At 45.3% G+C, this 15,355-nt stretch overlaps 1 protein-coding gene across 1 annotated transcript in view; it reads right to left on the minus strand.

The window, feature by feature from the left end:
* The window catches only part of nphp4 (nephronophthisis 4), a 425,525-nt gene that overhangs the window by 269,505 nt on the left and 140,665 nt on the right, over positions 1–15,355 (minus strand). The window contains exon 5 of the mRNA XM_079525926.1: positions 9,453–9,602. Coding sequence (XP_079382052.1) covers positions 9,453–9,602 — 150 coding nt within the window. The remainder of the gene's footprint in view (positions 1–9,452; positions 9,603–15,355) is intronic.

Raw genomic sequence — 15,355 nt, forward strand, 5'->3', positions numbered from 1 at the left:
TTGTTTGTGTTGTCATGAGTTGTCACGACTCGAGTTGGCTTTGTCCGCGGCGTAACCGTCTTTAAATAAATACTTTAAGAAATGTCTATGAGAATAATGCATTGGGTTTCATTTCCTGGTCCAGGGTAGGAGGCGGGACTGCGACGCTCTATAGCGGGGCAGATAGCGGAAATAATCGTTCACTTGCGGATACAAGCACCAAAATTGGTACACATACTCCTTAGGGATTGCTCTTTTGATAAAACCATTGTGCCAAATAAAATTTCAATATGGCGGCCATTTTTAAAGATGGCCGCCATTGAAAATACAGTAATATTGCATTTCGCAATAAAATCCCATAGACTTGTGCTATTTGAATGGTCTTGGTGTCAAATCATACATTGTTCACTATGTAGAATCCAAATTTGGACCCATAGACTTACTCACTGGCTTCCTTGTACAATATATCAGTCCCGGAATCCTAATATTCTGCTAAATTAGAGGTTTGTGTTATGTATGACTCAGGTAAAATGGATGGTAGTGTATAACTTAATATTGTTGGAGGTTTAGTGTGTGTGTGTGTGTGTGGGGGGGGGGGGTGTCAACGTACAGCCAGGGCACACTGGTGGCACCGCTCCTGTGAAACTCAGCATGGGGTTCAGTATCAGCTGAGTAATTTGTTGGGTGTAGCTAAATAATGACTTCAGTGTCCCAAATGTTGTCTAATAAGCCCTGCATCTTTTAGCTAGATTACATGTAGTGTACCATGTATGATGTTCAGTTAGACAACCGTGCCTGAATTGACAGGGTACCAGCACGGGAGAGCCGAGCCAATGGTAAGGGGGCTATACATGACTTATTCATGGTCTTACCAACATGGTGTACAGATCGCACGGGACTTAAATTATACTGGATAGGCTAGGTGTAGATTTTATTGTCGAACCTAGTCGTATCCCATACCTTATTGTGCATGATGGCGGTAAAAGGATAATCCCTCTTCACTGAATACAGATAATGAGCATACTGTGATACCTTGATTACCATTCACCAAGATGTCTAATATGGACCCAGGACCGCCTAAATTCAAGACTGACTGGAGCAAGTGTTGTCTTTGCAAAGAGAAGAATAGTATGAGCTCTCATCACCACATGCAAGACAATCACAACAACAACTAATATTCCCCTGGTGGTGACATTGAATAAACTCTGAGGAGGAACAAGGCGCAATATCACGAAGGTTGTCGCATTATGTTCAACAACACGAAACTGGAGAGAGTGAGAACCACAAAACGAAAAGCAGAGAGTGATCACCCAGTGGAATGCCAGACCAAGTGGAGTAGAACCAGCATTAAAAGCCAAAGATGTTTCAGATGTGACGCATACTCTGAACTCACAAGAAAGCTATGACGATGAATCTCAATAAGAGAGTTAATGAATGTGCCCAAACTTTAAATGACGGAACACTTCTTGCAAGACTCAGTGGTGGAGATGTTATTGCTCCAATACCATGCTGCATGCTTGGCAGACCTGTACAATAGAGAGAGGTCGTACCTCACAACCACAAAGAGACTGGAAGAGGAACATTCAACCGAAGAGGATGCCCAGTTGCCCACCTACAGGAATTCTCAGAGCTAGTCACATATCTAGTGGAGACCATCAGATCTGGTGAGGGTCCTTCAGTCCTCCGACTTGCAGACATATAGTTCACCTGTACGCCCAGTGCCTGGAACAGCTGGGTGTTGATGCATTTTATGTTTTATGTCAATTTAATGGACAATAAAGTTTTCTTTATCTTTGTTGGAAAAGAGACTGGCAGAGATAAGTCTCATTCATTGTTTTTGGTAATTGAAATATCCATGCTCTCATTGTAGGATGATGAAGTGATGTTGTTGAAACCCTGCTCGTCTTGCTGGGTCGGAAAGACATGCAACGCACGCACGCGCACACACACACACACACGCGTGCACACACGCGCGTGCACGCGCACACACACACACACACACACACACACACACACACACACACACACACACACACACACACACACACACACACACACACACACACACACACACACACACACACACACACACACACACACACACACACACACACACACAGCAGGTGGGTACACCGATACTGATTTTTTTTTTTTATTGGCTTGTACTGCTGCATTGTGACATCCTTGTCACAATGCAATACCTTGTTGGTATACGGAAGAAACGCGAAACTATAATGGAATGTAACAATGGTGGAGGTTTCACAATGGTGAAGTCATGGGAATCTTCACTTGGTGTATTTGCGCCAAGTGTGTGCGCGCGTGTGCACGTTTGTCTGTGAGCGTGTGTGTCCCACAAACCCACAAGCCCTCTCTAAGCCATCCTTTGTCACTACCAGTAGAAACATATAGCTTTTTCTTAAAGTTGGATGAAGAAACCAATATATACCTGTTTTGGCAGTATAGGTGTTTTGCGGGCTATAGGCTCGGCGCTTTGAGTGCATTTCAATGCCTTAATTATAGTCTCTGTCACCTGGATTTGCTGTGAGCCTCCGAAACTCCATCTGAATTAGTGCTCCATTGATTTGCTGTGAGCTAGCTGCCCAATACCCACTGAAATATTCATAAGACCGCAAGAGAGGGAGGTTGGAGAGAGAAAGAGTGAACGAGGGAGAGGTTGGGGAGATCCGAGTTCTCGGGACAAAACAAACCACAAAACAGACTCCAATTGGATGTTGTGTGAACTTTATCCGATCCATTGTGTGAAAGAGGGGAATATTAGTTGCAATCATAGTGTAGCCATCATGTTGTGATTGTCTTGCATGTGGTGATGAGAGTTCTTTACTATTCTTCTATTTGCAAAGACAACACTTGCTCCAGTCAGTCTTGAATATTTATAAGACAGCAAGAGAGGGAGGCTGGAGAGAGAAAGAGTGAACGAGAGAGAGAGGTTGGGGAGATACGAGTTCTCGGGACAAAAACAACCACAAAACAGCCTCCAATTGGATGTTGTGTGAACTTTATCCGATCCAATTGAGAGGTAAAGCACTTCCAGCCCAACGGATGCAGTGGAAGGGCCTTCGCAATCACTCCCACCTTCAGATACACAACAGAGCGGGGAAAGAAAAAAGAAAATAGCGGGTGTGATTGTAATCTCTTCAAAGTGTAATGTACTGTAGCCGTCCGTCGCAGTGTTTCAATGAGACCCCTTGTCTCTGGGAGGGGAGGTGGACGGCTCTGTGTATGCACTGTGAATATCAAGTCGGCGGCTGCATTCTTAAAAGGCGGCTTAGGTCTCGGCTTGCTCACAGACCCGGAAAAATGGAGGAGGATTTGGCCCCGCCAACATATAGCTCTCGCCGACTCCCAATGATTGTGTCTGCACTGTCAGACTTCATTACATTCACCGCTTGGAAACGTACTTCTAAGTACACTGCATGCAGACATTTCAATTTCTGATAGACCAAAGTCCCAAGCAGTAAAGGCTGGCATTTTCAAACTATTTTGACATGCAGTATATTTAGTTAACCGGGCAGGGAGTTAGCAACTCGCACTGAAAAGGTATTGCTTTGGTTCCGGTTATTTGCACTGTGTATTGGGATAATGTGTGTATCATAATTTGTTAGTAGTATAGGCAACGTGTCATGGTTTCCACAGAGGGATGCAATGAGAACGGAGTGCTGGCCATTGTCATAATATGACAATGGAACATATTATATTAACATATTATGTTTGGGGCGTCTCCACGCTGAGGGTAGTGCAGTCATTTATTAAAGTGTAAGTTATCTCTCTCTCTCTCTTTAGCGTTGATGTGTTTATTGGTGTTTTCGAGATGTGTATGATTAATCCAAATGTAACTAAAAGGTCATTTAAATGTGGTTATTTCTAGTGAGGAACATGCTGGTTGAGAACCCACACCTATGTATTAATTGTGTGTGCTCAGCTGTAGCAGTTTGTCTTTGGTGAGTCTCTTAGTTGTCTCCACCAGGCCGAAGGCATGGGGAGAGAGTATGTTTTGCACTCCGTCCGTCCGTCCGTGTGTCCGTCCGTCCGTCTGTGAACAGCTAATCTCTGGCACCGTTGGCTTGATCGCAGCCATACTCTGCACACACACTCCCTGTATGCCAGAGCTGAACCTCTGCTCCAAAGTTTTCACATTTGTGTTTTACCTATAACTGCACCGATCTGTGTAAAACCTTGTATGCACACTCCCTAGAGGCCAAGGAAAAACCTTTGCCTGGAATTTTTCACATCTTCTCTTTATAGCGCCACCAGGAGGCCCACATATGTAAAACACATTTTCTAATATTACTCCTTCAGATTTTACCCAAATTTCACGCAAATCGGTACACATGCTCTCCATAGTCATGTGATCATGTGATTTGTTTGATTTCTCATAATTATCCATCCTGATTGGCTACGATTGGCTTCTAAAGTTTTCAGGAGTAGCCCGTTTTGTACCCGTTTTGTACAACTCGCCACTTGAGGTTAATCTCGGCTCCGGTCTTGGCATACGCTGACTTCACCAAGCCCTTCACGGTAGAGATAGATGCCAGCCATCAAGGGTTGGGAGTGGTGCTGTCTCAAGAAGTAGAAGGCCGGAGGAGACCGGTGGCATATGCCAGTAGGGGATTAAGGTCATCAGAGAGGAATATGGAGAACTATAGTTCCATGAAATTAGAGTTGCTGGGCCTTAAATGGGCAGTGACAGATACATTTCTTGATTCTCATTCAGGGTGGTGGTCCCCAGGTTGATTCTCAGTCAGGGTGGTGGGTCCCTGGTTCATAATCAGTTGAAAACCCTGGGTTTAATGCAATCAGACAGGACTTTTCTGTTGGGCTGTCAAGGCCAGAAAGTCGTTTTTTGCCATTCAGTGGGCGTTCCCGCATAACTTCCAGGTATGATGATGTCACGCGCATACCCTCAATGAACACATAATTGAAGGAATCTGATACCCTGACATGTTTGCAGTATGAAGCCGCATGCTTGTGATTCCATTTGGATGATGAGTGACATTAGAAAAAAACGAAACCGGATGAGAGCGGATTAGGTGGATTAGGTGGTTCTGCGGTATTTTTCAGATGCTTCCGTGCAGGTGTTTCGTCTGCCTTTGTTTTGCGTTGCCTTTCCTTTCACACAAATGTTCTTATCAGTACGAGACGGCACAAAATGCATTATTACATTTCAAAAAGCATCTCTCCTCCATAATAGCTGCAATAAAAACACAGTGCAGTTCATCTAGAAGGGAGAGTGTTTTCATCAAGCTGAAGGTCATATATTGTAAGGACAAAAAAAAAGGTGAAAATGTGCAGACTGCATTATCACCTCAAACTCAACTAAAATGTATTTGTATGGCCTCAGAGGGATTTGTAGCACCACATTTAACCCATTTTGACCTGAGATCAGATTCTAAAAATGTCTTCTACAATCTACATCCTGACAGTTTTCTGAAAAAGCCATGTTTCTATGTCAGTCGTTCTTCGATTTTTCAAAAATAGCAGACCTACAAGCTATTTTTCAATAGCTAAAGCATAACATAATGCTAACACCCCATTTGGTGTTTTAAGCATTATGTTACACTTTAGCTATTGAAAAATAGCAGATCTACAAGCTCATAGCGCGGCACGAGCGCTACGTCTGCTATTTTTGAAAAATGGTTAAAATGTGGCCGAAATGTTTGAATATATTCTTTCAGAGCGAACGTTTTTTAGCTCAAATCTTTGCTTCTGGGGAGGTCCCTGGAACTACATATTTTCAGATGGGGCTCGGCGGCCAATTGCATATGATTCTGGGGGTTCTTGACATGAAATAGTTTGAGAACCACTAGCCTCGGAAACCCAGACGTTTTTATTTCCAGGGAGAAAAAAAAAGTCTGGGTCCGAGTCCACTTCAATTCGGCATAGGGTAGTGCAAACGTCGATCACTCTCTGCTGATTTCTGATCGTCTGCACCTTTGTTAAATTGACGCACACACGTACACACACACACTCCTCTCTCTCTGTCGCTCTAATTAATTAGTCTCATGTCCAGCAGCTGCGCACAGTTTATGCCGGCGGATCCTGCCGGGAGCTGCCTATGCCATAGAAAGCATAGGTGAGCTCCAGGCTAGAGAACCACTGACATAGAAACATAGGTCTTTAGAATGGAGCTCAGGTCTAAATGGGTTAATAAAGGAAATAAAAACACCCCCACCTCCATCCTTGGAGCCTTAATTCACTGGGTGAAAGTCTCCACTTTTCTCTCAAGAAAAGAAGAGAAGAAACAAACCAACAAAAGAATAAAACTATAATGTGTCCAGGCTGGTAAAGGTGGTTGCACGTTGCACACTGGACGCGTTTTTTCGGAAAACCGACGGAAAAACGCTGCTAAAAAAGTATCATCGTCATTGACCCTATCATTGATCCTGGTGACGCACGGTTATAGATTCATGGTCGGAAAAACTTGGGATTCACTTCTCAAGTACCAGTGGGACATGTTGTCCCGCATACTAGGGCACTAAGCAACTAGTCGACTAGTTTACTAGTCGACTAGTAAATCCACTAGTCGACCTTGTTGGTACTAGTTGACTAGTTGATAAAAAAAAAAAAAAAGTTTCCCGATTTTGTAGGCGTCAAAATCAGGTAGATTATAGTTATAGTCACCATGTACACAGTTTTTCAATGTACAAATATTTATTTCCAAAAAAAAAGAAGTTTATTTTTTTTCATTTATTTTATTTTTTACATAATAGGTAGTTAAACAACTAGTCGACTAGTAAACTAGGCAACTAGGCAACTAGTAAAAATGACTAGAAGTGAATGCCCTACCGCATACCAACACAGGTGCATGTACCAGTGGGACATGTCCCGCGTACCAGTGGGACATGTTGTCCCACATACCAACACAGGTACACGTACCAGTGGGACACGTACCAGTGGGACATGTCCCGCGTACCAGTGGGACATGTTGTCCCACATACCAACACAGGTACACGTACCAGTGGGACATGTTGTCCCACATACCAACACAGGTACACGTACCAGTGGGACATGTTGTCCCACATACCAACACAGGTACACGTACCAGTGGGACATGTCCCGCATACCAGCACAGGTACACGTACCAGTGGGACATGTTGTCCCACATACCAACACAGGTACACGTACCAGTGGGACATGTCCCGCATACCAGCACAGGTACACGTACCAGTGGGACATGTTGTCCCACATACCAACACAGGTACACGTACCAGTGGGACATGTTGTCCCACATACCAACACAGGTACACGTACCAGTGGGACATGTCCCGCATACCAGCACAGGTACACGTACCAGTGGGACATGTTGCCCCACATACCAACACAGGTACACGTACCAGTTGGACATGTCCCGCATACCAGCACAGGTACACGTACCAGTGGGACATGTTGTCCCACATGCCAACACAGGTACACATACCAGTGGGACATGTCCCGCGTACCAGCACAGGTACATTGTACCAGTGGGACGTGTCCCGCGTACCAGCACAGGTACACATACCAGTGGGACGAGTCCCGCGTACCAGCACAGGTGCACGTACCAGTGGGACGAGTCCCGCGTACCAGCACAGGTACACGTACCAGTGGGACGAGTCCCGCGTACCAGCACAGGTACATTGTACCAGTGGTTGGGAAGAACTGTGCTATAAACCACATTTTGAAAGTATGCTTAATAAACTATTAAGTGAGGTTTCTAAAGAAGCAGAAATGAGTCGCTGCCACGGTATTAGATTACAGCGAGGTGGTATTTAATTTGTGAATGTCCGTTCCACCTCGCTAGACGCGAAGATTTATTACCCGTTATAGATCACTTAGCCATTATTACTGCAATCTGTATGCTAAAGTGAACCGGCCGTCCCCGACTGCCCTTAGCCCGTTCCGAACGGGAACCCCTTCTGGTGTTTTAAAGCATTATGTTACACTTTAGCTGTTGAAAAACATTTATTTTTTAATCGTGAAAATGTGGCACAATATATATTCTGTCGAACGTTTTTAACTAAAATCTTTGCTTCTGGGGGGGGGGGGGGTCCCTGGAACAACAGATTTTCAGATGGCGGCCGGCGGCCGATTACATATAGTTTTTGGGGTCCTTGACATGAAATATTGAGCACCACTGATATAGAAACATAGAGTATTTCAGAAAACTGTCAGGATTTAGAAGACTTTAAATTTCTTTAAATTTCGACGTCAGCCCTAAATGGGTTAGGCTGCTTCACTGATACACCTTCATCTATGAATCAATCTTTCGTCAGCTCCCTCGGTTCACACTCCACTAGATCACGTCGAACCCATCTTACAGCCCATGATATAACGGCCTCATCAGTGCCCAGAATCTGCACTGAATTTGGAAGGAGAAAAAAAAGGGGTCTTCGGATGTACTGCTGCTCGAGCCCTCTGCCTGGAATGAACTTCAATAAACTTTGAAACTGTGGGTTTTCATTACAGCACCTAATCTAATCTCAGTGGTTCTCAAAGTGCTGTCCAGGGAACTCTCAGTCTTTTGCACACTCTCAGTCAGTGACGTAGACTCCGTGGGGGGCGGCGGGGCTCGAGCCCCCATGAGGAATTAGACCTGAATATATATATATATATATATATATATATATATATATATATATATATATTCGCCTCGGTTCGTCCCGTTTGTACCGTGCCAGGTCGCGCCGCGCCCGTTCGCGCAATTCTCGTCTTTGCATTGACTTTGTATGTACATACAATCCACCCGACAGGGACGTGTACAGTGTTAGAGAGGCAGGGGCTGAAATCCCGTAAGAGGGCACTTTTGGACAAAAAAATAGCGAAAATAGCAGATCTACAAGCTCTCAACGCGTCGCGCTGCGACGCGTTGAGAGCTTGTAGATCTGCTATCTTCGGGGCGCAACCCATGCACTCTTTAGCTAGTGGAGATGTGGTGTAATGACATGGATTTCTAAACAAATTTGTTCAACACAAAATACTGTGTTCAAGTTCAGGAGACTTTGGAAAAAAAGCAGTTGCGGCCTTCCTTCCGACGTGGCATGGAAAGGAGAGGAGGGCATGTGCATTTCTTTCTCCATCAGTAAATGCTGCATTCGTGGTCTGGAGAGGGCAGTTGTTTTACAGACGGGTAAAAGGGCAGGGGCCGAAGCCCCCTTTGATGTCTATGTGTGCATGTTAATGGCAAATGGTGCATTTATATAGCGCCTTTATCCAAGGCACTTTACATAGATTGTGCATTACATTACACACATTCACACACACATTCATACACCGATGGCGGCGGAAACCATGCAAGGGACCAACCAGCACATCGGGAGCAATTAGGGGTTCAGTGTCTTGCCCAACAAAGGACACTACGACACTAACTCTGGGGGAGCCCGGGTTCAAACAGGAAACCTTGCGGTTACCATCCGGCCACTCTACCCCCTGAGCCACCGCCGCCCCAAATGTCCCTGCTGCCACCCAACAACAACATGTACCTGTTGGAGAGGGCGTCAGTCCTGGGATGTCCTGGTGGCCAGACACCAGCATGTTCTCTGGCAGGAGATGCATCACAGAGCCCAGGGCAGGGTGGCCTTTCACCACACAGTCCAAATGAGCTCCATCCATGACATTCAGGATATTGTCGTCTGAGAGAAAGAAAAAATGAAAGAAATAAAAGAACATGACTTCTGAACTGCTCGCATCACATTAACCGATTTAGATCTGTGTCACCCTTATAGCTTTTAACCGCTTTAACCATTTTCTATTAAACTTTAGCCGTTGAAAAATAGCGGATCTGCAAGCTCATAGCACGGCACCGAGCGCGGCACCACAAGCTTGTAGATCTGCTATTTTTGAAACATCCTGAAAATGTGGTGGCAATTCTTTGAATATATATTCTTGTGCACTAGTGAACGTTTTTAACTCAAATATTTGCTTCTGGGGGGGGTTCCCTGGAACAAGATATTTTCAGATGCGGGTCAGCAGCCAAATACATATAATTTTGGGGGTCCTTGACATGAAAAGGTTCGATAAACATACGTTTTTCCCCCCAGAAAACTGATTTAGAAGTCATTTGTAGACTGGACCTCAGGTCTAAATGTGTCAGTGGGGGTCATTGTGGTAATGAGGTGGCGGTGTGTGTCAGTCTGCCGACGGATGCCCACGCCCCATTATCGTTATGGAGGACATGATATGGCGGCAGCACAACCGCCCACTCACTCACACACCAAAACAAGTGTCACCTCTCCATTCGGCGCTTCCTAGGCTAATATTGATGTGAGAGTTGTCGGTATATCACGCGCGACGCCGCGCAGATAAAGCCATTTTTCAATATTCCATTTGGCTGTCGGCGACCTAGGTGTGATGCTCCATTAACGGGGGTTGGGGGGGGGGGGCATGTCATTTGCGACACAAAAATGACGACCGTTCAGACGATGAGCTGCGAGATATGAGCAATGGGGTAGACGTTGTCATCGTTCAAACGGGTCACCCGGTGACAGCCGTCGACCCACGCCAATTCCTTTCATAAGCGCGGAGCGAGAGAGAGGGGGGGGGTTTGGAAACGAAACGAGGCGACACCCAGGCCCGAAAGCACCGCCGCAAACAATCATTCAACGCCAAACAGCTTTCATAATTACACCTTCAACGACAACAGTGACAATCATTAAGGCATTCTGGACGGGAACCCCTTTTGGTGTTTTGCGCATTAGGTCATACTTTAGCCGTTGAAAGATAGCAGATCTATAAGCTCATAGCGGGGCACCAGGTGCCGCGATACGAGCCTGTAGATCTGCTATTTTTGAAAAATCGTGAAAATGTGACGCAGATATTTGAATATATAATTCTTTCAGAGCGGACGTTTTTAACTCAAATCCTTGCTTCTGGAGGGATCCCTGGAAAAAAAAACATATTTTCAGATGGGGGTCGGCGGCCAAATACAATTTCTGGGGTCCTTGACATGAAATAGTTAAAAAGCCACTGATATAGAAACACTTTCAGAAAACTGTCCTGATTTTATTTAGAAGACATTCAGTAGAATCTGCTCTGGGTCCTAACTGGGTTAACCCATTTAGGCCTGACGTCGACATTTCTAAAATGTCTTTTTTCTGAAAAACCTCATGTTTCTATATCAGTGGTTCTCAATAGGTTCTCAAGGACCCCAAACATTATCTGCAATTGGCCGCCGACCCCCATCTGAAAATATGTTGTTCCAGGGACCATCCAGAAGCAAAGATTTGAGTTAAAAACTGAAACTCTGAAAGAATATATATTCAGAGATTTTCGCCACATTTTCACGATTTAAAAAAAATAGCAGACCTACAAGCTCATAGTGCGGCACTCTGTGCCGCGCTACGAGCTTGTAGATCTGCTATTTTTAAATAGCTAAAGTATGACATAATGCTAAAAACACCAAGAGGGGTTCCCGCCAAAAATGGGTTAACCCATTTTGACCTGAGATCAGATTCTAAAAATGTCTTCTACATCCTGACAGTTTTCTGAAAAAGCTGTGTTTCTATGTCAGTCGTTCGTCGATTTAAAAAAAATAGCAGACCTACAAGCTCGTAGCGCGGCACTTGGTGCCGCGCTACGAGCTTGTAGATCTGCTATTTTTAAATAGCTAAAGTATGACATAATGCTAAAAACACCAAGAGGGGTTCCCGCCAAACATGGGTTAAGGAGAGCTCCATTCACTGCCGCTGACGCTTTCATCAACATGACACGGACGGATCTGCAGCGGGACTCATTATACGCCATACAGAACGAGGGGGCGTGGCCGTGCAGAATGTGGTGTTTTTGGCCTCATAATAACGGTATAAACAAAAGAGGTGTGATGATAATAATGGCTGGCTGGAATCTGCATGCCGTCCTGCACCGTGACTCACTTCTATTGCAGACACCATCAGCAGCTCTGAGCTCTTTAGTAGAGTTATTTAAATGGTGAAAACAAAACATGTGTGTTGTCCCATGTTCAACCCTTCTATATCTAGGTAACACACACGTGAGATATCTCTCTCACACACACACACACACACACACACACACACACGTGAGATATCTCTCTCTTACACACACACACACACACACGTGAGATATCTCTCTCTTACACACACACACACACACGTGAGATATCTCTCTCTTACACACACACACACACATGAGATATCTCTCTCTCACACACACACGAGATATCTCTCTCTTACACACACACACACGAGATATCTCTCGCACACACACGTGAGATATCTCGCGCGCGCACACACACACACACACACACACACACACACACACACACACACACACACACACACACACACACACACACACACACACACACACACACACACACACACACACACACACACACACACACACACACACACACACACACACACACACACACACGTGAGATATCTCTCGCACACACACGTGAGATATCTCTCGCACACACACACACACACACACACGTGAGATACCTCTCGCACACACACACACACAATTAAGGTCAGCGGAAGTGGACGCATATAGTCATAGTTTTGAAAGAATGTAAGACAATCCTGTGCTAAGAGAGAATCATACGGATCAAGTCCCCCTCCTGAATACAATACATATAAAAGATTTAAACATGAGCTCCAGTCTGAGGTCGTGAGAGCCCCATCAGCTACGCACAGAGAAAGATCCAGAGACTAAGTTCAATGCCAAGGACAGTGGAGAAGACTGACAAGGGCTCCAATTAATTATACCCCTTGATGAAGACCCCATACTGGATTTTTTTTTTGTATCGCCGTCTTGACGTCTAGTAATGTTCCAAGGGTGCTGAGGCTTACACAGAGTTTGTGATCAAAGACCATTAGGTCACTGGGCCGTGGCTCAGCGGTCCAGGCACCTTGGCTGGTAACCCAGTCTGGCAGTGTGCCGCGGGTTCGACTCCCGATCCCGACGGCCTTTACTGCATGTCACCCCCCCCCCCGATCTCTCTCCCCATTTCCTGTCAGCCTATCCCTCTATTTAAAAAAAATAATAAAGGAAAAAGCCACAAGAAAAACATTTTAAAGAACATTAGGTCAGCTAGTGCCCTGCTCTGCAAACAAAAACAAAACTGGCGTAGTCCTCATTGGTTCCAAATCCACACTCACCAAGCAACCCAGTTTCACCCTCACCATAGACCACTCCTGGGTTTCCCCCTGCCCTCAGGGTTAAGAAGAGTCTGGGTGTTGTCCTCGATAGCACCCTATATCCTTCCACACCCACATCAACAACACCATCCGGCCCGCCTACATAGAAATATCAACCGCCTCTGCCCCTCACTCACTCACACCGCCGCAAACAATCATTCAACGCCGACAGCTATCATACCGTAATTACACCTTCAACGACAACAGTGACAATCATTAAGGCATTCTGGACGGGAACCCCTTTTGGTGTTTTGCGCATTAGGTCATACTTTAGCCGTTGAAAGATAGCAGATCTATAAGCTCATAGCGGGGCACCAGGTGCCGCGATACGAGCCTGTAGATCTGCTATTTTTGAAAAATCGTGAAAATGTGACGCAGATCTTTGAATATATAATTCTTTCAGAGCGGACGTTTTTAACTCAAATCCTTGCTTCTGGAGGGATCCCTGGAAAAAAAAACATCTTTTCAGATGGGGGTCGGCGAAAGGAAGGACAGGAAATATCAAGCACTGTTTTACACCAACTCCACTGGCTTCCCATCAAACACTGTTTTACACCAACTCCACTGGCTTCCCATCAAACACTGTTTTACACCAACTCCACTGGCTTCCCATCAAACACTGTTTTACACCAACTCCACTGGCTTCCCATCAAACACTGTTTTACACCAACTCCACTGGCTTCCCATCAAACACTGTTTTACACCAACTCCACTGGCTTCCCATCAAACACTGTTTTACACCAACTCCACTGGCTTCCCATGGAACACTGTTTTACACCAACTCCACTGGCTTCCCATCAAACACTGTTTTACACCAACTCCACTGGCTTCCCATCAAACACTGTTTTACACCAACTCCACTGGCTTCCCATGGAACACTGTTTTACACCAACTTCACTGGCTTCCCATCAAACACTGTTTTACACCAACTCCACTGGCTTCCCATCGAACACTGTTTTACACCAACTCCACTGGCTTCCCATCAAACACTGTTTTACATCAACTCCAATGGCTTCCCATCAAACACTGTTTTACACCAACTCCACTGGCTTCCTATCGAACACTGTTTTACACCAACTCCACTGGCTTCCCATCAAACACTGTTTTACACCAACTCCACTGGCTTCCCATCGAACACTGTTTTACACCAACTCCACTGGCTTCCCATCGAACACTGTTTTACACCAACTCCACTGGCTTCCCATCAAACAGTTTTACACCAACTCCTCTGGTTTCCCATCGAACACTGTTTTACACCAACTCCACTGGCTTCCCATCAAACACTGTTTTACACCAACTCCACTGGCTTCCCATCGAACACTGTTTTACACCAACTCCACTGGCTTCCCATCAAACACTGTTTTACACCAACTCCACTGGCTTCACATCAAACACTGTTTTACACCAACTCCACTGGCTTCCTATCGAACACTGTTTTACACCAACTCCACTGGCTTCCCATCAAACACTGTTTTACACCAACTCCACTGGCTTCCCATCAAACACTGTTTTACACCAACTCCACTGGCTTCCCATCGAACACTGTTTTACACCAACTCCACTGCATGGCTTCCCATCAAACACTGTTTTACACCAACTCCACTGGCTTCCCATCGGACACTGTTTTACACCAACTCCACTGGCTTTCCATGAAATACCGTATTGACTATAACCTTGTCAATGTACCTTGTACAAATGAACTGACCCATTAGGTCCATTTTCTTCCATTTGTACACTCTCAGAGTTGCAGACCCATAAGGGTCCATTTGGTTCCAAACTATCATTTAGCTGGGGACCCCCTGGAACTCTCTCAAGGACCCCTAGGGGTCCCCGGACCCCACTTTGGGAACCAATGTCTTAGGTCTGCCTCCTCTATCAAACTGAAAGTCCTCCCTGCCCGTCTGTGCACCCTGGGGTCAAGAGCTTTCAGCCGCTCGGCCCTCCACCTCACCCCGTATATAAGAAACATGGACTCAATCACCACATTTCAAACCCACCTCAAAACCCACCTGTTTAGGCAGGATATGGCTAACCTCTGTGTTTTCTGCTACAACCTTGTATTTTTTGCTTTTGCTTTTAAACTGTGTTTTTAAGAGTGACACTGATGGATCAGATAAATACAAGGCAGGGTTGGTAGCAAAAGGCTGAAGGCAGGGACTGACTATACGAAGAGACATTCTCACCCAGCCGATTTGACAAGCGTGAGAGTGATCATGCAAAAGACA

The sequence above is a fragment of the Electrona antarctica genome (assembly GCF_951216825.1).
Source record: "Electrona antarctica genome assembly, chromosome: 2".
Lineage (NCBI taxonomy): Eukaryota > Metazoa > Chordata > Actinopteri > Myctophiformes > Myctophidae > Electrona > Electrona antarctica.